This window comes from Sporisorium graminicola, chromosome SGRAM_23 (genome assembly GCF_005498985.1).
Source record: "Sporisorium graminicola strain CBS 10092 chromosome SGRAM_23, whole genome shotgun sequence".
Classification (NCBI taxonomy): Eukaryota; Fungi; Basidiomycota; class Ustilaginomycetes; order Ustilaginales; family Ustilaginaceae; genus Sporisorium; species Sporisorium graminicola.
In genome coordinates this window covers 37668-59541 of record NC_043732.1, presented here as the reverse complement: position 1 = coordinate 59541, position 21874 = coordinate 37668, and the positions used below count along the sequence as shown (strand labels likewise).

At 55.4% G+C, this 21874-nt stretch overlaps 11 protein-coding genes across 11 annotated transcripts; 7 read left to right on the top strand and 4 right to left on the bottom strand.

Moving 5' to 3' along the window:
* Positions 1–383: 383 nt before the first annotated feature.
* Positions 384–1516, bottom strand: EX895_004150 (uncharacterized protein; the record flags this gene model as incomplete). The annotated part of the gene is made up of 5 exons (XM_029884746.1): positions 384–790; positions 893–953; positions 1076–1134; positions 1267–1285; positions 1493–1516. 5 exons carry the CDS (start codon positions 1514–1516, stop codon positions 384–386), a joined length of 570 nt encoding a protein of 189 aa, XP_029738847.1.
* Positions 1517–2201: 685 nt separating this feature from the next.
* Positions 2202–3152, bottom strand: EX895_004149 (uncharacterized protein; the record flags this gene model as incomplete). The annotated part of the gene is made up of 2 exons (XM_029884745.1): positions 2202–2825; positions 2907–3152. 2 exons carry the CDS (start codon positions 3150–3152, stop codon positions 2202–2204), a joined length of 870 nt encoding a protein of 289 aa, XP_029738846.1.
* A 455-nt stretch (positions 3153–3607) lies between these two features.
* On the top strand, positions 3608–4702 carry EX895_004148 (uncharacterized protein; the record flags this gene model as incomplete). Its single annotated transcript, XM_029884744.1, has 1 exon — positions 3608–4702. One exon carries the CDS (start codon positions 3608–3610, stop codon positions 4700–4702), a length of 1095 nt encoding a protein of 364 aa, XP_029738845.1.
* Positions 4703–5278: 576 nt separating this feature from the next.
* Positions 5279–7684, top strand: EX895_004147 (uncharacterized protein; the record flags this gene model as incomplete). The annotated part of the gene is made up of 1 exon (XM_029884743.1): positions 5279–7684. The coding sequence occupies one exon, from the start codon at positions 5279–5281 to the stop codon at positions 7682–7684; it is 2406 nt and encodes an 801-aa protein (XP_029738844.1).
* Positions 7685–8603: 919 nt separating this feature from the next.
* EX895_004146 (uncharacterized protein) lies at positions 8604–10049 on the top strand (the record flags this gene model as incomplete). Its single annotated transcript, XM_029884742.1, has 1 exon — positions 8604–10049. The coding sequence occupies one exon, from the start codon at positions 8604–8606 to the stop codon at positions 10047–10049; it is 1446 nt and encodes a 481-aa protein (XP_029738843.1).
* A 731-nt stretch (positions 10050–10780) lies between these two features.
* On the top strand, positions 10781–11979 carry EX895_004145 (uncharacterized protein; the record flags this gene model as incomplete). The annotated part of the gene is made up of 2 exons (XM_029884741.1): positions 10781–10857; positions 10962–11979. The coding sequence occupies 2 exons, from the start codon at positions 10781–10783 to the stop codon at positions 11977–11979; spliced, it is 1095 nt and encodes a 364-aa protein (XP_029738842.1).
* Positions 11980–12096: 117 nt separating this feature from the next.
* Positions 12097–13406, bottom strand: EX895_004144 (uncharacterized protein; the record flags this gene model as incomplete). Its single annotated transcript, XM_029884740.1, has 2 exons — positions 12097–12535; positions 12637–13406. 2 exons carry the CDS (start codon positions 13404–13406, stop codon positions 12097–12099), a joined length of 1209 nt encoding a protein of 402 aa, XP_029738841.1.
* Positions 13407–15180: 1774 nt separating this feature from the next.
* Positions 15181–15976, top strand: EX895_004143 (uncharacterized protein; the record flags this gene model as incomplete). The annotated part of the gene is made up of 2 exons (XM_029884739.1): positions 15181–15684; positions 15839–15976. 2 exons carry the CDS (start codon positions 15181–15183, stop codon positions 15974–15976), a joined length of 642 nt encoding a protein of 213 aa, XP_029738840.1.
* An 842-nt stretch (positions 15977–16818) lies between these two features.
* On the top strand, positions 16819–19263 carry EX895_004142 (uncharacterized protein; the record flags this gene model as incomplete). The annotated part of the gene is made up of 1 exon (XM_029884738.1): positions 16819–19263. The coding sequence occupies one exon, from the start codon at positions 16819–16821 to the stop codon at positions 19261–19263; it is 2445 nt and encodes an 814-aa protein (XP_029738839.1).
* Positions 19264–19440: 177 nt separating this feature from the next.
* EX895_004141 (uncharacterized protein) lies at positions 19441–20402 on the bottom strand (the record flags this gene model as incomplete). The annotated part of the gene is made up of 2 exons (XM_029884737.1): positions 19441–20144; positions 20243–20402. 2 exons carry the CDS (start codon positions 20400–20402, stop codon positions 19441–19443), a joined length of 864 nt encoding a protein of 287 aa, XP_029738838.1.
* Positions 20403–21261: 859 nt separating this feature from the next.
* On the top strand, positions 21262–21769 carry EX895_004140 (uncharacterized protein; the record flags this gene model as incomplete). The annotated part of the gene is made up of 2 exons (XM_029884736.1): positions 21262–21621; positions 21749–21769. The coding sequence occupies 2 exons, from the start codon at positions 21262–21264 to the stop codon at positions 21767–21769; spliced, it is 381 nt and encodes a 126-aa protein (XP_029738837.1).
* Between the last annotated feature and the right edge of the window lie 105 nt (positions 21770–21874).

Genomic DNA, 21874 nt, shown 5'->3' with positions numbered 1-21874 from the left:
GCGTGCCCCGACCGCCTCTGTCTCGACGGTTAAAAAAACACACACACCCCCTGCGCTCCTTCCATCGAAGCAGCCACGCCAGAGCGGGAACGTCAGTCGAGAAGCGAAGCTATTTTGGCATTTCAGGGGGGTAGAGGGGAGAGAAGAAACAAGATTCGAAAAGAAGAGGGCACAGGAAGAAAGGGCATGTGAAGCAATGGAGAGGTGCCAGAAGCCTCGCGGACGGAGAAAGTGTGAAACAGCGAGAGGCTCATTTGGTTGCGTCTCTTTGAGCGCGGCTCCGTCGCCTGAAACGTGATGGGATCGCCGCCGCTGAGAGAGGAGCGTGCGAAGATGCTACCATACGAGCCAACCCAGAGCTGTGTGGATTAGGGCACTAGAGATCAAATGTACTGCGAGATCCATCGGAATCCCTCACCGTATCCCTGGCGCATGACGACGGAGCACATGAAGATCTCGATCGGACGGATGTCCTTCAGCGGCACCTTGCCCTTGCCCGTGGTCTGGTAGAGCCCAATAGCCTGGCGCAGCTCCTCCTCCGACACGGCACCGGGAGCATCGATCTTGTTGCCCAGGATCAAAAAGGGCACCTTGGAGAGCTCCTCGATCGAGAGCAGAGCATCCAGCTCGGCACGCGCTTCCGCGAAACGCTCGTGGTCCTGCGTGTCAACGAGGAACACAATCCCGTCGACCTCGGGGAAGTAGTCCTTCCACAGACGACGCGCCTGCTGGTGTCCACCCAGGTCGTATGTGGTGAATTTGACTTGGCCGATGGCGAGCTCTTCCGAGGCTGTTTTGGGCAGGCGAGAGGGGAAAGTGGTGGTGGGATTTCATGGTGGTCAGTAAGAAGACTGCGACTCGATAGCTGAATGCAAAGTGAACGGCGACGTACTTGGGTGAAGAGTGGGCTGCAATGTGGCCAGACGGTCGTTCTTGAGCATGTGAAGAAGCGTCTGTGAGAAGCGCGAATCGGCACGTTTATCGGATCGAGAGTTTGAGCCAATGCATCGGAACAAAGGCGACTGTCAGTAAAGCTTCAAGCTTGAGAGAAGGCAAGACATTTAAAGATACGTACGGTCTTACCAGCGTTATCCAGTCCAAGGAAGAGAATCTTGGCGTTCTTGTGTGCCAGACCTGTTACGGAAACCAAGCGCAAATGTTGTCAGTGAGCCCAATTCCGTGGTCATGTGCTTGCGGATCTCGAGGTTGGTTGGGTCGATGCAGGGGCTTCCTCTAATGCCGATAAGCTGACGAATTGATACATACCGAGCTGGGCGAGGATATCCTGTAGACAGTGTATTGCAAAAAGGAGAAGGCGCCAAGTATTGTCATCGTCAGCAAATGGAAATGGATATGGCGGACTCGCAGACATTTCCCAAGGCTGAAGTATGAGATCCGATATTGGAGCTCAAAGTCACTGAACGGCAGCGCAGCCACCGGGACCGTGACTGTGACCGATGCCAATCGAGCGTGCATAGTCAGAGATACCTACCCAGAACCAGTTGAGAATGAACATGTTGGCGGACTGTGATATGCAAAGTAGCGATCGAATCCGATGTGGCGAGTGGTATGATCGACTGCGTGTAAGCGATGCGAGGAGGTAGCTATGGCAAGTTGCGACTTGTTTCCGCGCAGCTGTGAAGACCAGAAGCTAGATGATCGTACAGACGTTGAGGTTTGGGTCGTGACGTGAGCGAGATGGTCGTGGTCGTGGTGATGCTGATGATGATGATGGCCGCCGACGACGATCTGACGATCCGACCAAGCGGACCGACGCTGCTGAGCGTCAATTCGACACAAATTGCCAAGTGCCAATTGCAAGCAAGAGCGACACGTCCCTGAAGCGCTTTCTGCTCCAACTTGGGGCTTTGCTTCACCCGCGGATTCGAGTGAGTTTCACGAAGCAATTTCGCGCACTGCTCTCGCTCTCTCGCTCTCTCTTGAAAGCGGCCTGCTGGCTGGAATATCTTGGAATTCCCTTCACTTTCAAAAACAGAAGGCGCGTGCGTCTTCACTATCAAAATCGGGGCCCGATGCATGTTCGGTTACCACCATGATAGCCTTCGAACAGCTTCAACTGCGAAAGAGCATTCACATGTCGGCTCTCTCTGTGTTGTATGTCACGTTCATTCTGGAAGCTGGGAGTGCGATGACGAGATCGTCTTTGGTATTTCGCGAGACAGGACATCTCATGGGGCAGGTCAAAGCTTGGTAGTGAGAAAGTCCCATATCGCGGCACACGTCTGGTCCACCATGTCTGTCATCTCTGTCGAGTAAGCAGATGTGCTCGAACTCGACCCTGGCTGCGTAGTAGCAGCATCCAGCACCTTCAGTCCTTCCACTGACCCACCAGGTATCGAACCGTCCTCAGCACTGGATTGAGCCGGCGTGCCTTTCTCGATGTCTTGCTCGCTGAAAACGCCCTTATGCGCCAGCTCGTAGGCTGGCCACACAATGTGATCAAAGTAACCCTCGGGATCCTTCCAGACAGTCCCTTCTGCTGTTGCATACCCGGATCTCTCCTCTCGTCTCTGTTTGAGAACGGCCCGCGGCGTGCGCAGGAACATTCGGACGTCCATCGTCGAGCGTACCTCCGGGTCGTAGTAGAGCAGGAATCCGTCGACAAGCATCACCCGTACACCTTCCGCTGCAGGCGAGCTTGTCGATGCTAGTGAAGCGAATCGATCCTTCCACTTAGTTGATACTTCCCCGGAGATGGGACAGTCCGGCTGTGAGTTCAGGTGATCGTGCGACGAGAACTCGGGTGGGAAGGACCCCGTTGCTTTAATGTGCTGGATGGTGCGGTACATTCGCTTGTAGTCAATCTATGTGAGACATGCGAGCTAGTGATCAGCAAGGAGTCTTCGAATTGACCTACATCTCGTCTTCGCGATACAGCTACTTACTGCTGTTGGTGGATGATCCCAGTCGGCGACGCCAAACTCTTGGTCAACTGGCAAAGAAGCTTCGAGCGGCGCAAAGTCGTCCTGATGCAGGATAAATGCATCCTTGATGCCCGCTTTGCTGCTGCTACTGCTGCCACCCTTAGGAGATTGGTTCAAGATTTGAAGCAGGTGCTTGGCCAGCGTCGTCTTCCCTGAACAGGTAGCACCGCCGATGCCAACCACCACGATCCGTGATGTCGTTGCCATGTTGCGCGAAAAGCCAGCAGTGCGGGAAGCGGGTTTGCTGATAGCGAACGTTTTGACGATGTCGTGGTCAGCAAACGAGCAAGTTGTCAGAAGATGGAACTCGGCGGCAGTCCGTGGGAAAAGCATTCGTGATTATCGGCGCAATCGGCCGACAGCTCGTCGAGCTTCAAACGGTCGCTCCGTGCGCCATTCTCTGTATTGTGGAGGAGACTCAGCAAAGAACGGCAATGCAAAATCAAACAGCTTCTCGGCATGACCGCTTTCTCCAGAGGTGTGCCGTCTCGAAGCTTTCGCACGCCCCAAGTGCTGCGAACGCTACTGGGCTTTACTCCACCTCCACACACCACCAACAACCATCTTGGCCACCATATAAACCAGCCAGAAACACTCACTGTCCGCCCTTGACACGCGCCCAAGCCTCTTTTTGTCCACCCCACAGCACCTCAACGACGACCATGCCAGCCATTGGATCCAAGTCTCACGTCCTCGTCACCGGTGGCTCCGGGTTCATTGCCATCTGGATCGTCTACCAGCTGCTTGAGCGCGGTCACAAAGTACGAGTCACTGTCCGATCCCAAGATAAAGGCAAATATTTGCAGGACGTCTTCCAAAAGTACGCCGACAACCTTGAATACACCATCGCCGAGGATCTCGAGAAGGAGGGCGCTTTCGATGATGCCGTCAAGGGTGTTGATGCAGTTCTCCACACCGCCTCGCCCTTCCACATGAACGTCGAAGGTGACCCCAGGCGGACGCTTATCAACCCCGCCGTCAACGGTACGCGCAACGTTCTCTCTTCGATCCACAAGCATGGCAGCAATGTCAAGCGTGTCGTCATCACCTCGTCCTTTGCCGCAATTGTTGACTCGAGCCGTCAAGGCCACGTCGTCTATACCGAGAAGGATTGGAACGTTTCCAGCGTTGAGCGTGTCGACAAGAAGGGCAAGGATCAAGAGCCGCAGGACGCCTACCGAGCCTCTAAGACGCTGGCTGAGCGTGCTGCATGGCAATTTGTCGACGAGAACAAGCCCACCTGGGATCTTGTGACGATCAACCCTCCTCTTGTCTTTGGCCCCATCCTTCACCAGGTCAACTCGCCCGAGAAGCTCAACACCTCGGTCAGCTTCGTGTGGGGCCTGCTCCACGGATCCAAAAAGGAAGACGACCTGCTCACCCCTTCTGGCAACTGCGTTGACGTGCGTGATGTTGCCTACGCTCATGTCGAGGCGCTGGTTCGCCCTGAAGCGGGTGGCAACCGGTTCGCCACAGCGCTTACTCCGTTCGTCTACCAGGACCTCGCCGACATTATCCACAGCGACAACCAGGTCCCCACCGACTGGAAGAAGCAGGTTCCCTCGGGCAAGCAAGGCCAGGGAAAGTCGGTCAAGCAGAACGAGCTCGACGGTTCCAAAGCTACTCGTGTCCTTGGACTCAAGTACATTCCGCTCAAGGATGTCGTTCAGGACATGGTTGCCAGCCTTGCCGACTACGAGAAGCGCGGCTGGTCTGGTGTCCCCAGCGCAGACATTCTCTCTCTGACAAAGCACTGAGTGCCACCTCACTACCGTGTAAATGACGACAGTTGTCTGCTCCATTTCAATCAGATAAGATCCTCGCTCTGTCCATGATGATTCGCTCTTCGCCATGCCACCTGAGCATTTTGAAAAAGCTTCGAGAGAACTAATAGCCTTACTTCTACTTACCATTGATGGAGGCAGCAAACGTCATACTTCTTATACACAATGCTGTCTCTGGCTTCCATAATTGAGGGCCAATCGTATAGTGGCTTATTATGCTGTCTTAGGGCGATCTCCTCCTTAAAAAAGAGGATGCACTAAGTTGACAGAGGTCCCCGGTTCGATTCCGGGTTGGCCCCTTGCTTTTTCTTGGACATTTTTTATTTTAATAATTCGAGGTCGCGCTTCGTCTGCTTTTTGCTTTTTACTCGTCATTCTCCGCAGAGTAGCGTGCGTGACGCACGGCCATCGGAACTCGATTTCGATTCCTGCTCCTGCTCCACATGCGACACCAGGGGCTATCCTCTTATCGCCATCACACACCAACAGTGGCACCGAGGCAAGGTATTCGAGGAGGAGCTAACGCTGCTGCTCTCTAAACGCCCTAGGATGCCGACCTCTCCGTCGCCAAAGCGTGCAAACGAAACGCAGTATCCGACGGTGTCGACGCAGCCGTCTCACCTATCGATTCATCACCCTGAGCCAACAGAGGACGGAGACAACAACGATGAAGCTCGATCATCCGAAACCTATTCAGGTCGGCCTGCTACCAGTAGTCTTAAAGGCAGCGAAAACCCCGCCGGAGATTCTAGATCCACGGCGCTTCGACCGCCCTCAAGACACATCGACGCCGACGAGCTCGAAGAAGCTGACAGCGACGCTGCATCTGAATTTGACGCTTTCATGCGCCAAGGCCGCATCGATGTAGGCCAGGCCTGGGACGATAGCAGCGACGAAGACGGAGACGCTCAGGCTGCTCTGCATCAGGATCGGACGCTGCCCCTTTCCGCTACCGGCAACAGTGCGCCCGGCCGAAGAACTAGGAAACCGAAACGTGGGCGACCCGAGTCGGTGCTGCAGTCCTTGCGACCGTCTCGCGAGCATCGCAGAGCATGGTGGAAGCTCCTGACTAATCCAAGCACACCGGCGAGTCTTTCGGCACCTCATGTCTCTGCCAATCTGTTTTCGGCCAGTTTGCACCCGGCAGTGCTGCTGTCCATGCCGCATTACTTTGCACGCACGGGTGTCACTGTGGGCACCATCGCGCTGGTGGGAGTTGCGGTGCTCGGCGGTGTTGGCGGTGGCCTCTGGGTAGTTCTCAGTCGATACGTCAACGGCAGCGCCATCGAAGCCATCGTGGGTGCCAGTTTTGGTAGATACACTCCGTGGAAAGGAGGCGCGGGTAGGGTGATTTCAGGGATGCTGCTTGCACTCTATGCGACAGGAAGTGCCATCATCGGCTACTTTGCCCTTTCCGACTTGCTGCTTCAAGTGTTCTTCCACTATGCTCGCCGCGGCGTGCCACTGCACGACAGAGCGTTCGTCACTTTGGTGGTCGGAGGTCTCATTTCGGTGCCGCTTGTGATCTTCCCGCTGGCTAAACGCAACCTCATCCGCCTCAATACCTTTTTTTCATTGTCGTTCTACCCCATCATCGCGGTCATCGTTCTCGTCAAGATCTATGCCACCTCGCCTCCGCTTGGGTCCTCGGCGGCGGAGCTGGGAAACATGAATAAGGACAGCAGGTGGCCGAACGCCAATCCGCTGTACCCGCCTTCAATCTGGGCGCCCATCTCGCTACTGCCTCTCTTGACGCTGAGCGCCTGCCCGCTCCAAATTCTGGCGCATCAGCGTAGTCTTCGACGCATCGGCACGTCGCGATCCAACGTCACGGCATTCGTTGGCGCGCAAGTCGGCCAGGTGTTTTTCGTGATTGCGATGAGCATCATCTTCGGGATCGTGGCGGGCGTCAACGGCGTGCAGGGCCGATTGAAGAAGGATGTTCACCCGAACCTGTTTGCGTCACTTCCGAACGACGACGACTGGATCAACGTGGCGCGAGTCTTGTTCGTGGCCATCCTTGCTACGCATGTGGCCATTTGCCTGACAGCAGCGCGCTCTTCGTGGGGCCGATTGCTGCGCTTGCTCAACCTGCATCCTCTGCGCAGACGACGTCCGGCGATTCAGCTTCCAGTCGACGATGCAGACACGAGCGGCGCTGCCACCGGACCGCAGCGACCATCAGGCGGCAGCGCAGCGCAGGATGGATCTCGCCTGGGCCAGTGGAAGCGCAAGTGGGGTAAGCCTGCAAGAAACGCGCTGGCAGGGCTGCTCCTCTGGAGTATAACTGCCTCGAGTGCCTACCTCTCTGGCGCGGGAGGTTTCCGCAGGAGAGAGAAGGAGGGCGAAGAGGCGAGGTTCACGCGGGCTGCCGAGGTGCTCGGTCTGATGGGCGCTGCGGTGGGCTTCGTGATGCCTGGCTTGGTGTGGCTGATTTTGTTCCATATTCGCCGTCCACGAGCGATCCTTCCGCCGTTTGCAAGCGAGATCGGAAAGACGGCCTCTGCCTACTTTTCAGGTCCGCTGTCGATGCTGGCTCGCAACCGTCGTTATCTGTTTGGATCTCGCGAGGATGAACGTGGCGAAAGGCAGCCGTTGCTTGACAATCGAGAGGAAGAAGCAGAAGATCGGGCCGAAGCGACTCAGCAGAAGCGCGATCAAGGAGCAGGAGGAGCAGAAGCGTCGGGGTCACATCTGCGCCATTCGAGTCGACACAGCGGGTCTATACACTTGGGTCGAGAATCCGCGTCGATTCCGAGCCACCTCACTGAGCAGAGCAGCGACGACAGAGACGAAGCCACCACCATCCTGCTAGCACGCAAGGAGCGTCAGCTACAGCGCAGGACGCGTGGCAAACGCATCTACCAGGATGTCGTCGTGTTCGCCGCGGTGCTTCCGTTTGGGTTTGCTTTGCTCGTTTTGGGAGCGATCGAGCTGCGTCGAGGTGGATATTGATAGAGCGGCGCTAGGATCCAATTGTACCGACAGTCCGCCGATGGCTCAGTTAGAAGTAAGCGATCTCAGTCGGCGATCTTCGGTGTGTGCCAGAAGCTTGTAGCGTCAATCGATACCCAGCATCATGTTTCTCTCTGGTTCGATCAATGAAGCAAGAAGCAGTCGATAGGCCGGATGGGTGTCGGAAAGATCTCCGGCGTTAACCTGTGGGAAGGGTCACTTCCTTCCTTTGGCTTGCCGGAAATACCGCGGAGGCGAAGGGGTCCAAATGAGCGGTGAACGTGAGACCAACTTAAATAATTGCGAGGGCCCGCGGAAAAGCCGATAAAGCGCGGCGGGCCGAGAGGACGTTGTATCTTGGTTGCAACTGCAGGAGCGCGGAATGCTTGCTTCCGCTCTTGTCTCGATGTTTGCGGTGTCCGTGGCCAACCTGCGTGTGTCTCAGTACCGGCATTCGCGTGGGCGTGGCGCCCAAGACCATATCCGAACAGAGCTGCGCAATTCTTACTGTATCAAGAACGCTTGCCAAATAATGACGGGCAAGCAAACCAAACGAGCGAATCGCCGGTACGATCTCCAACCCGTTATGCCGCGGAGGCTGGAAGGCGAATTTAACTTATGTTTCGCTCCCTGCGGACTCAGCGGATTGTGCGAATCGCGATTGCTGCCGCGCTCCCGAGTCCGAATATTTTTTGGAAGCAGGCTGACTACTATATGCAAGCGAGCGGTTCAGCTACGTTCTCTGTTGTTTTCGCCTCGCGACACCATCCAACGGCCATATAAGGGGAGACAGCTTCGCTGCGCACAGCTTTACACCATCCCATCTTATCTCCTTCGAAGCGCAGTGACAGCCAAGCCCACTTGTGCATCCTACACAACTCCACGCGTTGGTCCCTCCTCCACTGCAAAATTCACTTCCATGTCCTCGGAGCCGCGATCTAACTCTCACGGCTCGACGGCGGCTGGCTCTACACCAAGCCATGAGCACTCCACCAACATGAACGACAAAGAGATGTCATCCACAGCGCCGACGCCAGCGCGTCAACCTCCTCAGCTCGGTCAAGAGACGTTCTGGTCGCCGCGGCTTCGCGCTCAGCGCGGCGGTTATCTCAAGGCTATGGGCTCCACGATCTTTCTGATCATGATCTTTGTTTGGGCAGTGATTGCCATCTACTGGGGGTCTGTTTGGAAGGAGATCGACCTCTCGCCTAATCTCACCGCGTGGATTGTCAACCGCGATTCGGGCGCCATTGGTGCAGCCATCCAAGAAGCACTCCTTGACGTCAACAAGAACGGCACAAAACCACACAGCACATGGACTCTCATCGACCCTGTCCGCTACCCCACCCAAGAGCAGCTCGACTACGAAGTCACCAACACGCAGTCTACCTGGATGATCGTGACTGTTGCAGAGGATGCGACCGCAAAGCTGGAGCAGGCGCGTGCCAATGGCGATGCATCGTGGAACCCCCAATCGCTTATCTCCCTCACTTATGCCACTTCGCGCAACTTTCAGGTCGTGCCTTCGATGGTTCTCGCTCCTGCTACAGCTACACTGAACAAGGCGATCGCACGGTTGAGCGCACAGCTCGCTGCAGAATACTTTTCGACAATAGCCGGCAACCAGACCGCCATCAACAACCTCGCCAGGGCGCCACAGACCATCGCATCTCCTGTCGCTCTTCACAACCGTGATCTGCGGCCTTACGACGTCACTGTCGCGATCGCAGTCTTGGTAGTGGGCTTGATCTACCAGGTTATCTTGACGTTGCCTATAACCATGGCAAACTTCGGTGCAAGGCAGGGACTGCAACCGTTCCTCAGATACCGCTCCTTGGTCGCGATGCGTATTATTGCGCCGCTCGCAAGCTACTTTTTCTTGTCGCTCATGATCTCGCTTCTCAACATCCCTTTCAAAGTGCCATACGGACGTACTTTCAGCTACGGAGCTGGCTTCATGACCTGGTGGAGCGCCACATTTGTCGGCATGTGCGTGCTAGGTCTGGTGGTCGAATGCGCCATTTCCCTCGTTGGTCCCAAGTTTATTGGTTTCACCCTCATCTTTTGGATCATCATCAACGTCTCGGTGGCCAACCTTCCGATCGAGCTCTCCCCTTCGTTCTACAAGTACGGTTACTCGATGCCATTCTACAGTATCCATCAGATCTACACCAAGATCATTTTTGATGTCGGTCAGCGCGTCGAGATTCTCAAATGGTTCGGCATTCTTTGGGCGTGGCTCGCCGTCATCCTGCTCACGTTCCCCATCTGGATCTACCTCGAAGTCAGATCGGCACAGAAGGCTCGTCAGGCACAGACACAAAAGCAGCAGCAGCAAAAGAGCCAGTCCGAGGCTTCGCAGTAGTTTGCGAGTGCTTCGTGACCGCGGGCGCTTTCGCCAATCGATACCCTTCGAGGCGGTGTCTTGTAACCCCTTCCGGTCACCACTCTTCGATACTTTCCTTCCCCTTCAGCCCCACTGTGGCGGAATTGCACGCATCTTTCACTCTAATGTTTTTTTTTTATATAGACTCTTGACAGATTAATAGATCAGTCGAGCAAAACTCTCTGTGTGTGTAGTGCCACTATGTGCACACAGGAACAGCCGAAAAGTAGTGTCCGCACCTCTGCAAACAAGAAGGGCTCGACTTCGGATCTCTTCCTACCACCCTCGCTTCCAATGCGGACCATCCGCAGTCTGCCTTGTTTGTCGGAGCAACATGAGAGATGCGAAATGACGGACGCTCCGAACCTCATTATCTTTTGTTTCGGGTCTACCGCTTTCCCTGCTTCCCATCAGTGCGATGCCTCCTTTATCGTTCCGGAAGCGTGGGAAGTTGGCTCCGCCTCTTTCGACGATACCCGGATGGTGGCGAAAGAGTGCACTGACGAGGGAGCGTCTGCTGCACACACATACACGGTGGTCCTAGTAAGTGCAGCGCAGGACAACAGACGCTCTCCACAGCGCACATGTTGCTTACGAAGCGACGTATAAGAAGACACGGTTCGCTAGCTTTCCTCTTTCCTCCTTGCTTCATTCCCGCTGGACTACGCTTTTACGAAATCATTGTACACACACATCAGCGCCTTGACTTTATGGAGATGACACTCTTCATCTGTTTCTGGCCCGTCTTGGTCCTTGTGCTCGGTGCTAACCTCGTTGTCTCGCAGTCGTACGTTTTTGACTTTGTGATGGTACAAGCGTGATGCAAGAAGGACCTCCTAACTGCCTAAGCATATTGACACTTCTTTTCGCTTTGCTTCGTCGCGCTTGAAGTGGTTTGCCTACGTTGACTCCTCGCCAACTGGCGGTCAACCAGCTCGTCAACGCGTCGCGCATCCTAGCCTATCAAGGCATCGCCGACGGTTCTCCCGGCCACATTTCGATCCGGGATCCGTTTTCACCTAGTACGGCCTTCCTCATCAGCGCCAACACTCGCACTGCGGCTCAAATTACTCCCGCCGACATCGCCGTTGTCCGAATCAATGACTCTATCGTCACTTCGGCTGCCTTGGACGGCTACGCTGCCCCAGCTCGCCCGGCAGAGGTCTTCATACATTCCTCCATCTACCAGAGGTTCCCGAACACGACTGTCAGCAGTATCGCGTACTATAGCTCCGAGCAACTGCTGCCCTGGACGCTCTTCACTGCCAGATTGGCCAACGGCACTTCGGCAGACGCGACAGTCTCGGACGTGAGCAGCTTGTACGCAGCCACCTCGGGCGCGTCTTTTATGGGTTCACACCCCGCTCCCGTGTTCAACGCCTTCGACGCTGAACCCAACACTACGTCCGTAAACGTCGACAGCGTCGTCAAAGGCTTCGATCTCGCACAGAAGTTTGGCCCCGCCGGAACAGGAGTGCAGACGGTCAATCAGTCGGACGGGTTCCGACCGCTGGTGCTGATGCGTAACGACGGCGCCACCGTGGTCGGCACCAGTGTGCCTGAGGTCGTGTTCCGTTTTATTCAGGCTGCAAAGAGCGCCAGAGTGCAGTATCACGCTGCTTCGTTGCTGTGGTCCAACGGAACTGCACCCTTGTTCCTTCCGACGGCTGCTACAAAGACGACCGACGACTATCTGCGGAGCTGGCTGTATTGGATGACTCAGATTGAACCTTCGATCAATGCCGACTCCACTCGCAGCCCGGAGTTGTGGAAGGGAAGTGGTGCTTCGAGCGCCGGCTCGGGCTCGGGATCGAAGGGTACGAGCGGTGCTGCTGGAAAGCAACCTGATCCCTGCTCGACTGCAATGTTGGCCTTAGTGGCCACTGTCCTTCACGCTGTGCTGCTGTAGACGTCAAGGTGTACACTAGGCTGTACTCTGGCCTGGCAGTTCCCCGCACACTTTGTCCTGGCAAGCTGTATCTTGTTTCGCAAAATTAGGTATCATTAGTGTTCCGTACTCGCCTCGTCACAACTTGGCCTTGCGTGGCGGCACCAGGCCCAAGAGGAGATCCTCCTCCCTTGGGCTCCTGGCGCGCGCTTCGGCATCCTCCTCCCGTTCCCGCATGACATCTCTCTCGTCCTGCGGCGTCCAAATCTTGTATTCTGCGTTTGACTTGTCCACCTCTCTGCCCAAAACATAGTCGAGAAATAGTTTCCAGATGCTCTCTTCCTTGGTCAGTGTGCTGCGTGGAGGTCTAGGCTTGGTGGAGATGGCATTTTCAAAGTCTTTCTGTGACGTGTAGGCTTCGCCGTGTTCGACAGGAACGAGCGCGGGTCGTTTGCTCTTTGTGAAGGCGTTGACGTGGCCGCACGGTGGCCAGTTTTTCTTGGACGGGTCGATCCAGAGACTCTGTTTGAGGCGATCAGAGTGGTCGAACATGCCGAGGTACTTTTCCATCATGTGTCTACGTGATAGTGAGAGAGTACGAAGGAGGGAGGGGGACTTTCAATCAACTGACCGATCTGCAGGGTCTACCCAAGGAAGTGTCACCGATATACAACTTACTTGCTGATCTTCTCGTCATCTTCAAAGCCGACATAAAGGAGTGGGACCCCCTTGAGCCCCCGAGCGAGCTTGAGGTTCTCTAGACGGTGGAAGGCAAAGTGGGGGTGAAAGTACCACTGCACCCATTCCCTACCAGGACCGTAAGGCAGATCATATCCCAGACCCAAGTTGGCAGCACGGAAGATCTTTTCCTCAGCCAGTGGCTTGACAACGATCTCCATGAAACCAAATGCGGCCTCATCAGGTTCTTTCTGGTTCATGGCGAACGCATTACCGCCGCACACATTAAGCAAGCGCTTCACTTTCGCTTTGGGGCCATAGATATGATCTGACGGCAGCACGGCCATGAGATGGCCACCCAAGCTGTGGCCAATTATGGTAAGGTCTACGTGCGAATTCGACTCGTACGCCAATCGCACAATGGAAGCGAGATCCACCTTGCACCAGGTCGTCGTGATGTCGACGTGGTCGGGACACTGCCGCAGTGCCTCTTCAAAGTAATCCTCGTCCTCGGCGAGCTTAGCGGGGTCAAGCTCCAGCGGGAAGGATGCGCCGGAGTAGCGATAGTCGAAGGTATAAGCTGCTACGCCGTTGCTCGAGAGCCATGCGGCGACGTTGTGGTAGAAACGAGCCTGTACGCCAGTTGCGTTGGCAAAGACCACACTGGCTTTGAGGTCGCTTTGCAATTTAGGTCGGAAGATAGTCAGCGCGAGAGGAAAGCCGTCGGAGGCTCGGTGCCTGGAGGCGATCTTCTCGAAGGGTACTGCCATACTTGCCCAGTATTCGTACGCGAGGGATTGACTGCTGAGGGTCAGATCCTATAAAAGCCTGAGTTCTGTGATCACCTCTTCGACCTCAAGACCGGGGGCGATGGGGGGGAAGAGAAGATGACGAAGGTGACAGGCTTGGACGGATGGTGGTTTTTGTTGGCCATCAAAATGCCGAGCTCATTCGAACAACGACCCTGAACCGGCTCACGGCTTTCAAACTAGCCGTGGAGCTTTAGCCGAAGCACGAAGGCAAACGTCGTCCCTTGGTAGCCGTGACTCGAGCAATCGTTTACGCTGTATGTCACTCACTCACTCACTCACTCACTCGCTCACGAGCAGACGGTCACCCATGCCGATATTACGATTCGATTATTCAGTAGAGTCTATGGCTGAAGGTGCAAGCAATACTGCATTATTTCGACGTGCTGATTGCGGGGTAGAGCATGTCTTTCAGCCTTGCAGCAGCAGAAGCGCACAATTCAAGCGAGCTTCAGCTTCCGAAAATCACCCCAACATGACTCGCCGTCTTTGAAAGAAGTCAAATGGATAGTCGATCTGTCAAACAACGTGGCGGTTTGATACAATATGGAGAGACTGAGGCTTCTTTCATAAGCCTTCCTTCGTCTGCAGTGGACGAACTCAATTGATCGATATAGCGAAGCGGGAGTTCGTCTTGCTCAAGAGACGCAGGGTAGAGCCGCTCTTAGAAGCGGGCCGTTTCTCAGCAGCCGACGTTCGCACTGGGTCATCGGGCCCCGATCGGAACTCTTGCACAAAAGCTGCGGTTTCCGAAAGGTAAAGGAAAAAGAAACCACAGAGCAAAAAAACCGCCGAGGCGAGTGTCGATTCCAAGTTCTTTTGCGAGCGGCGGTCTTGCCTTGTTTCCTTGCAACCACAACATCAGCAGCACATCGCAGGGCTCTGTTGACCTCTCTGTCTGCACCTGTCTCTCACAGAGTGAAAGAAGCCCTGCACAGTCCTGAACGTAAGTTTTGCAGCCGTGATAGAAACCAGCAGCATGGCGGGCGTGACTCTCGAAGTTCCAACGAAGGCACGGCGTTATGTTTTCGCCGCCAATGGATCCACAGGATTATCCTCCAGCACAGCATAGTTCAATCCGAGAGCCAACAAAGCTCGGTGCGGAGAACCCCACCATCTAAATGTCTTTCGCTCCTATATGATGGATTCCAAGGCTGCCATGCTCCTTTGATGTGTGCGTCGCAAGCACCTTACTGCTAGTGCGCATACATCGAAGCCAAGCCGCGGCCGTCATCGCTGACTGCGCTCTCAGCTCAACTGAGATCTGGAAACGGTAGAAGAGCATCCGGCTGACCCCGCTCTGTGCCCTCTTCCTTTCCCTCTCTCGCCTCGTAGAATCGCTCGTAGAATCGCAATCAGATACTTTTGGATGGCATATCGCACTGGGCTGGCCTTATCTCTACATTTCGTGTCTGGATACTCTTTCTTGCTCTCGTCAGGAGTGCCGGTCGCTGATTCATTATGATTCTGAGTATCGTCTTGAGGTTTCTGCTCGTGATGTGCCACCTAGAGAAGTGCTTCAAGGCCAGTTTGAGAAATGCGCTGCACCCGTCCAGGAGTGGTCTAACAAACTCTGCATTTTCTTCGCCGGAGCAGCCGCAGAAAGAGAAGATGCACGCTCCACCTTGTTGCCTGCTATCCACCTTGTCATCTCCGTCCTGCATCTCGTCGCCGCCTCGGCAACAACTCACGGTCGACACATCTTACGTGGGCTAGGTCCAAACGAGCCATAGCGATGTTCTTCTCCAAAGGCAAGGATGAGCCTGCTGAAGCAGCGACCTCATCGACGGCAGCTGCGCCGATGACGACCAGCTCGAGTGCACCTGCTGTCTCTCCGGTGGACGACGCTGAATGGCAGGCAAAAGGAGCGGCGGGCCTGGGCGCGATCTCGTCCCTCTCACCGGAGTGCACACCGCTCAAGCATCGATACGACTCGTGCTTCAACCTGTGGTTCAAGGATTACTTGGCGATAGGCGACGACCAAATTCAGGATCAGCAGCGACAGAGCGAGGCGTCTACGAGCGGGTCAACGGCGTCTTTGGCTTCAACATCGTCGTCATCCAGCTCTGGCAGTAAGAAGAAGTCAAGCTGGTTCTCGGACTCTTCTTCAAGTTTGTCAAACTCAACAAGTGCATCCACGCTACCTGAATTGGACGTCGAGTCGAGAAAACAGAGCATCATGGAGCGGTACGATAGGGATTGCGCCAAGCTGTTCAAGGACTACCAAACATGCGTCAGGGTAAGCTGTAGTGATCGGAAGCTGTCCCGCTCGTCAACCCCCAGCGACTTTTGTACTACGAGGAACAAGGCTGCGCTTGCTAACATCTGCGTGATTTCGCTTCTGCCATCATTTGCCTTTGCCACCATCAACTTGATCTCGACTCCGTTGATAGAAAGCCGTGACTGAGCGCGGGCTCGACGATCTCATCCAGCAAGCGCGGAAGGAAAACCCGTTTCCCTTCGATCATCAGCGTCAGTCGGACCCTCGTTCTAACAACCCACCCTTTCCTTTCCCCGCCGCCAAAGACTAGATAGAATGTGCAACACGACCTGTCCATTTGAGACGAGACGATAGTTCGTCCTTTTTAGATGCATGCATACTGGACGCCCCGCTGTAAACAGAGTAAGCTTACAGAGAGCCCGTCTGCGATATGCTCGTCTTGTTTCTGGCCAGGCGCGCCGCAGAAGTGCTGAGAGACGCGATACAGAGAGCCGCTGTTCCCCAGGAGCGTCCTCGGATTCTCCGACGTTCGCCTGCGTCTTCCGCTACTACCGAGGTTCTTCGAACGCGACTTGCTCTCGAGCTAGTCTTCGCTACGAAGAACGACTCGGTGAGATGGCCGAGCAAGCATCTGGTACAGATTGGCAGTCCTTTCATCATGAATGCATTACCACTTGGCAATAGTAAAGTACAAAGCATAGCCGCCAGGACAAGACATGAAAATTGGGGGCTCGACCAACACGCTTAGACCCGAAAAAAAGCGACTGCGCAGCTCCACATTTTTAGGGTTTTTAATGCTGAGCTTGTGATATGCGAGTCAAAGTATCGCTTCTCGACATCATACCATCATCACCGTCACGATCGGCTGCTTCCGACTCTTGCGCCCACGCCCACTCAAGATGGTGGCCCATTGACTAGAAGGCCACAATGACCCTAAGCTCGGCGTATCGCAGTTGAGCATCACGATCTTGCTACCCAGCAGACCTGCTCGATCCTGCAGCAAGGCATGCATCACCAGCTCAATCAATTCCTCGTCCACCTCCTCTCACTGCGATGTCGGCAATAGATCAAGCAGACCAGCACCCACGCGCAGCTCCAGCACTTGTGATGATGTCAACGAACTCAGAAACAAATGCGACGCCATCGCGCGACATGCCGTCTTCTCGATCAGCAAACGCTCTGCCAGGCTACTCCGAAGCAACCACCAGCAGCAGCTCAGCAGTGCCATCATACTTCGAACCAGTCGGGTCTGCACGTGAAACTACCTCACAAGCGATTATGTCCGGCAGCGATAGCTTCTTCGACATTGCGCCTCGCAGCGATTCCACGTCTTTCCAAGTCGGCTACTTGGGTCTCAAGGATTTCCAGGCATGGATCAAAGGCGACGTGCTTGTGAAGCTCGACACCGAGACCAAGAACAGAGGGAGGTATACTCGCTGTATCGTTCAGCTCCAAGCTAAGGAGCAGGTGGATGCTGGGACTGCAAGGAGTCGCCCGTCAGCGCAGCAGAATCTAGTCGAGCTTTTCTCGCACACGCTCGTGCTCTGGGATGCACACAAGGAAGCCACATCTTCCACCGCCAGTCTTCCATCAGTGCCGTCCATGATGCCTTTCTCATTTCCACTCACTGCAGATCTGCCTCACTGCGTCCATCTCCGAGACAGCTCCTTGACCTACACCATCACGGCTCAGCTCTTCAGCGACGATGCTAAAAAGCTGCCCCACGCTATCAAGACGGTGCCCGTACACCTCGTGCGCTATACACGCCCCGGCCCTCTGAACAGGGTCGAGCTCGGCGAAATTGATGGCGCTGCTCTTCCTGACCAGCAGTTCACGCTTGAGCCTTTTAATTGGATCGAACAAGCGCCGACACTCGTCTATGCACAAATCAACCGCACCATCTTTCGACGTGCAGAGCCCATCGACATCCGCGTTCGTATCCCCTCACCAGATCCTACAACCATTACCGAAAAAGGCCTTAAGCTGCGCGCAGTCGAGGCCGATCTGGTGCGCATAATCCATGTCAAGCCAGATAGAGACGGCTCTGATTCGTTCTTGCGAACGGAACCTGATGTACACGAAGCATCGGACCCGCACGTACACCAGGCTTTGTTGGCTCACAGTGGAAAGCTCTGCCGCTTCCATTCACAGCGGCCAGTGCTGCTGCGTTTGACGCTGCACCCTCCCTTCGATCGAGCCAACATGCCTCATCCTCACCCGGATCACGACGCGCTCGCATCAGGACCGGTCTTCGGACGCGGAGGAGGGGGCGGCTGCGAGAGCATCAGTCAGGAGACATTGATGCACAGAGTGAGCTTCGAAGTGCGCATCAAAATCGGTATCCTCGGCGGCCGCGGCGAGCGTAGAGACATCGTTCTTCGTAGAGCTGTCAAGATCCTACCCGGTGCTGCAGGTGCACTCGAGGATCTAGAGGGCAATTTGCCAGCGGGCATGGATGCTGCGTCAGAGAAGGAAAGGCTCAGGAGAAGCGAAAAGGCACGCATGCTCGAAGACGATAACCCCTCAGCTTCAAGCTCCCGCGTTCCAGACTACGCCCATGACATGCTCGATTTCGGCATGGAAGACGAGTATGACGGTTACGAAGATGTAGGCCGTAGCTTGAACGATTTGCTGGATGCAGCCGACCAGTCCAACGCCACTGGTTCAAGCAGTCAGGCTACGGATCACGCAGAGCGCCTCGAACAATTGCGTCAATTCCTGGAGATTTCTGATCCTTCCGCACACGATGATGGTCCACCGCCATCGCTGCTGGATAGCCGCAACGATCTGCAAGTCGAGGTCGAGGTCGAAGGCGTTGGGTTGGCAATGCCGCGCAACTCCCAACGACATCCTGCCGACCCTTTTCCAGAGATGAATGGGTCCGGCAACGACTCGTTTCCGCCGCCTCCCCCCATCGATCATGTCCATTCGCACTCGCTGGATTCACCATCTCCTTACAGCTTACTCTCACTGGCTCCCGACAGCGGCGCAGTTGTACCTTTGGAGCACGATGACCCTCCTCCCCCGCTTTCACCTGTAGCGGAACGATCAGATGCTCGAAACGAGCTTCACGGTGGTATCGGTTCCGGTTCACAATCATTCCACGTGCGAAGCGGACACGCAACACACAGAGATCCCCGTCGCGCTCTGAGTCAGGATGACGTGTTTCCGCCTCACCTGTCGCCACCGCAACCCGGCTCGGAGGCGATTTACCCGGCTTACCTCGATCTGACAGCACAACCACCTTCCGTAGCGACGACCGGCCACGGCATCGTTGAGTCGCATCCCTCGTACGAAGCTGCAACGTCAGGCGCCTTGACACAACTTGAACGAGACCGCGGCGGAACGATTCATTACGAACCACCTCCTTACGCCGATGATGCCAATCCTGTGGATCCTGCCCCTTCCTTCGACCAAGTCATCCGACAGGGCAACACGGCTGGTGGGGCGAGCGTTGCGCGCGGCACAAACTCGGCGGTCAACGAAGTCCAAAGAATACTACCACGTTTATCTCACGGGGATTCAAACCTACCGAACTCGGATCACCATCCACCAGCATACGGTACCTCACAGCATCCACCTTCGTATGATGCTTGATGCTGGACATCACCAGATGCCCTGCCTCTTCGATCGCAACATGTTGCTCACGCCAAAGACACAACTGGCAGTGCAGAGCATCGTGTGCGTACGAAACTCATTGGTTTGCAAAAAAAGGCTGGAACAAAATTGATTCGCAGGCAAGCGACGGAGCATGCTAAGAGGCTGACTGGCACTTCATGTACGAGACTTTCGGTCAGGCTGACCCTTGAACCCGCCTTCGTGACTACCGCCATGGTGCAACGGCTGACGCTTTCCCTCGTCCGGGTTGAACTGTGCCGATCTTGCATTTGCGCCCCATGAGTTTTGCGTTCGGTCTTCAGGGTGGATGGCATCGACGCCGGCGCCGGGCTGGTCTGCGCCATCGGCCATGGCGTGCACGTCGGGGTGGGGCTCAGTGGCTTTGGCGCTCGCATTGCCCGTGCTTGACGAGGGTCGAGCGTGCTCCGACGGCTTGGGCATCTCCGAGGGGGGTCGAGAGTCGATGGGTGCATCACCGGTGGTGTAGCCCGGGTGCTCGTTCAGGCTGCCCTTGGACGTGGTGGCGGGAGTGCTGCGTTCACTCTGCGTCGGGTCCTTAGCGAAAGCGCGAGCAGAGGTGGAAAAGGATCGCTTGTCAGACGAGCTGAAGAGCGACTTGGCAGCGTTCTTGGCAATCTGGCCAACGCGGTCGCTGGTGCGAGTCTCGGCGGCTTCTTCGGAGCCAGTGATGCGCTCACCCTCAGCGCGGCCGCCTCCGCCGCGGTGGTCGGCGAAAGCGCCCTCGTGTCCCCGGGGCGACTCGGGCTCCGGCTGCTGGCGGTCTGCGTTGGGACGGTTCGGGTACGGGTCGTTGAACGCTTTCTGCTTCTGTTGCACTCCAGGATAGTGAGGGTCGTCGTCTAAGAATGGAAGAGACATGTACCGAAGATAATGGGGGACGTCAGAAAGTATGCTCATCATTGTCGTTACAGCAAATGCACATGTGGCCGTTACTCACAATCATCGTCAAACTTGTGCTTGTCTCCTTTAGGAGCCGTGGGACCTTCGCGCTTCAGCTGAGGCGCGGCGTTGAAGGCGCGTGCCGCTGTCGTGAACGTTCTACACGAGGTCGAGGCCAGAACAGCTGTTCGGCGCAGAAGCATCTGGTTGACGACCATGGCTGATAGGCTTTGCTGGTGTGTTGGGAATGAGATGAGCTTGGGACCTGATGGAGGAGAGGATATGGTGGTGGCAATAACGGAATGGGTCTGTTCATATCCACAAGACCGGGTCCGGTCGACTATTCCAGAAGTGGAGGAGACACAAGCCTCAACATGATGCGAAGTTGGCCTCCCAAGGATGTGCCAGGTGTGGGATTGGTAATCATGCTTGGGAGAGCTTTCAGCATCGGCGAGCCGTCAGTCAGGAAAGCGTTACTGGAAGGCGGGAATATCAGCAGATACACATTTGCAACGCACTGTGGAGCGAAACTAACCAGGCGACAGGGCGCCTCGAAGTCACGTCAAAGGTCTGTCAATGCACATTTGTGCATCATGAAATGGTTTGCCAGCCTCAGTCACTGAGGCATTGTCGGCTCGGCACCTGGAATCTGTCAAGATCGAAAGCCACCAGCGCTGCACCCGTGAGAAGGCCAGAAGGTGGGCTGACTATGTCATGACGCAGCCCGATAGAATAACCCTCCACAAACAACCATCGGGGATACCGCAATTGAATCTCTTTAGTAGGTGAGCATGACTAAGCATACGTTGAATGAGCGGAAAATTAAAAATTCTAGAGCGTCTAAAGCGAAATTTGCTGAGCTTCCTCTCCGAAGAATTGCACAGTAACGCAGCAACCAGAAGCTTTGCTCGTTGTCTACACCCTCCTTCGTCCCCACCATCACCCAAACCCTTGCTCTTCAACCTCCTTGCTTAGACCCGTGATCCCTACTTTCACACCTGGCGTGAGGTCTCTCATCTACTCTTCTCGCATCCCATCCCGTCTTTTCTTTGTATACCACACGGACGATTCGCAACCATGTCGGCTCCCAACCCCAAGGCGTTCCCTCTGGCCGATGCCACGCTCACCAACCAGATCCTCGATCTCATCCAGCAGGCTTCGCACTACAAGCAGCTGAAGAAGGGTGCCAACGAGGCCACCAAGACGCTCAACCGCGGTATCTGCGAGTTCATCGTCATGGCCGCCGACGTCGAGCCCATCGAGATTGTGCTGCACCTTCCTTTGCTTTGCGAGGACAAGAACGTGCCCTACGTTTTCGTGCCCTCCAAGACCGCTCTTGGAAGGGCCTGCGGTGTCTCGCGCCCCGTTGTCTCCGCCTCGGTTACCACCAATGAGGCTCGTGAGCTCCAGAGCCAGATCCAGACCGTCAAGCTTGCTGTAAGTTTCACATACTGCCTCTGCCTGCTCGATGAATCTCTGTGCGACTCAACGCTTGTTGCTGACCCTTCTTTGCTTTTTACTTACTCCTCTATCCACCAATTCATGTCGACTTCAACCACAACAGATCGAGCGTCTCCTTATCTAAATGTGTCGCAGCATCGGCTCACAAGGGAGTCTGGAATGGATGTGAATTGTCCTAGTCCTGTCGACCCTCAATTTGCATCTGTAATACTACCACATTCCTTCTGCA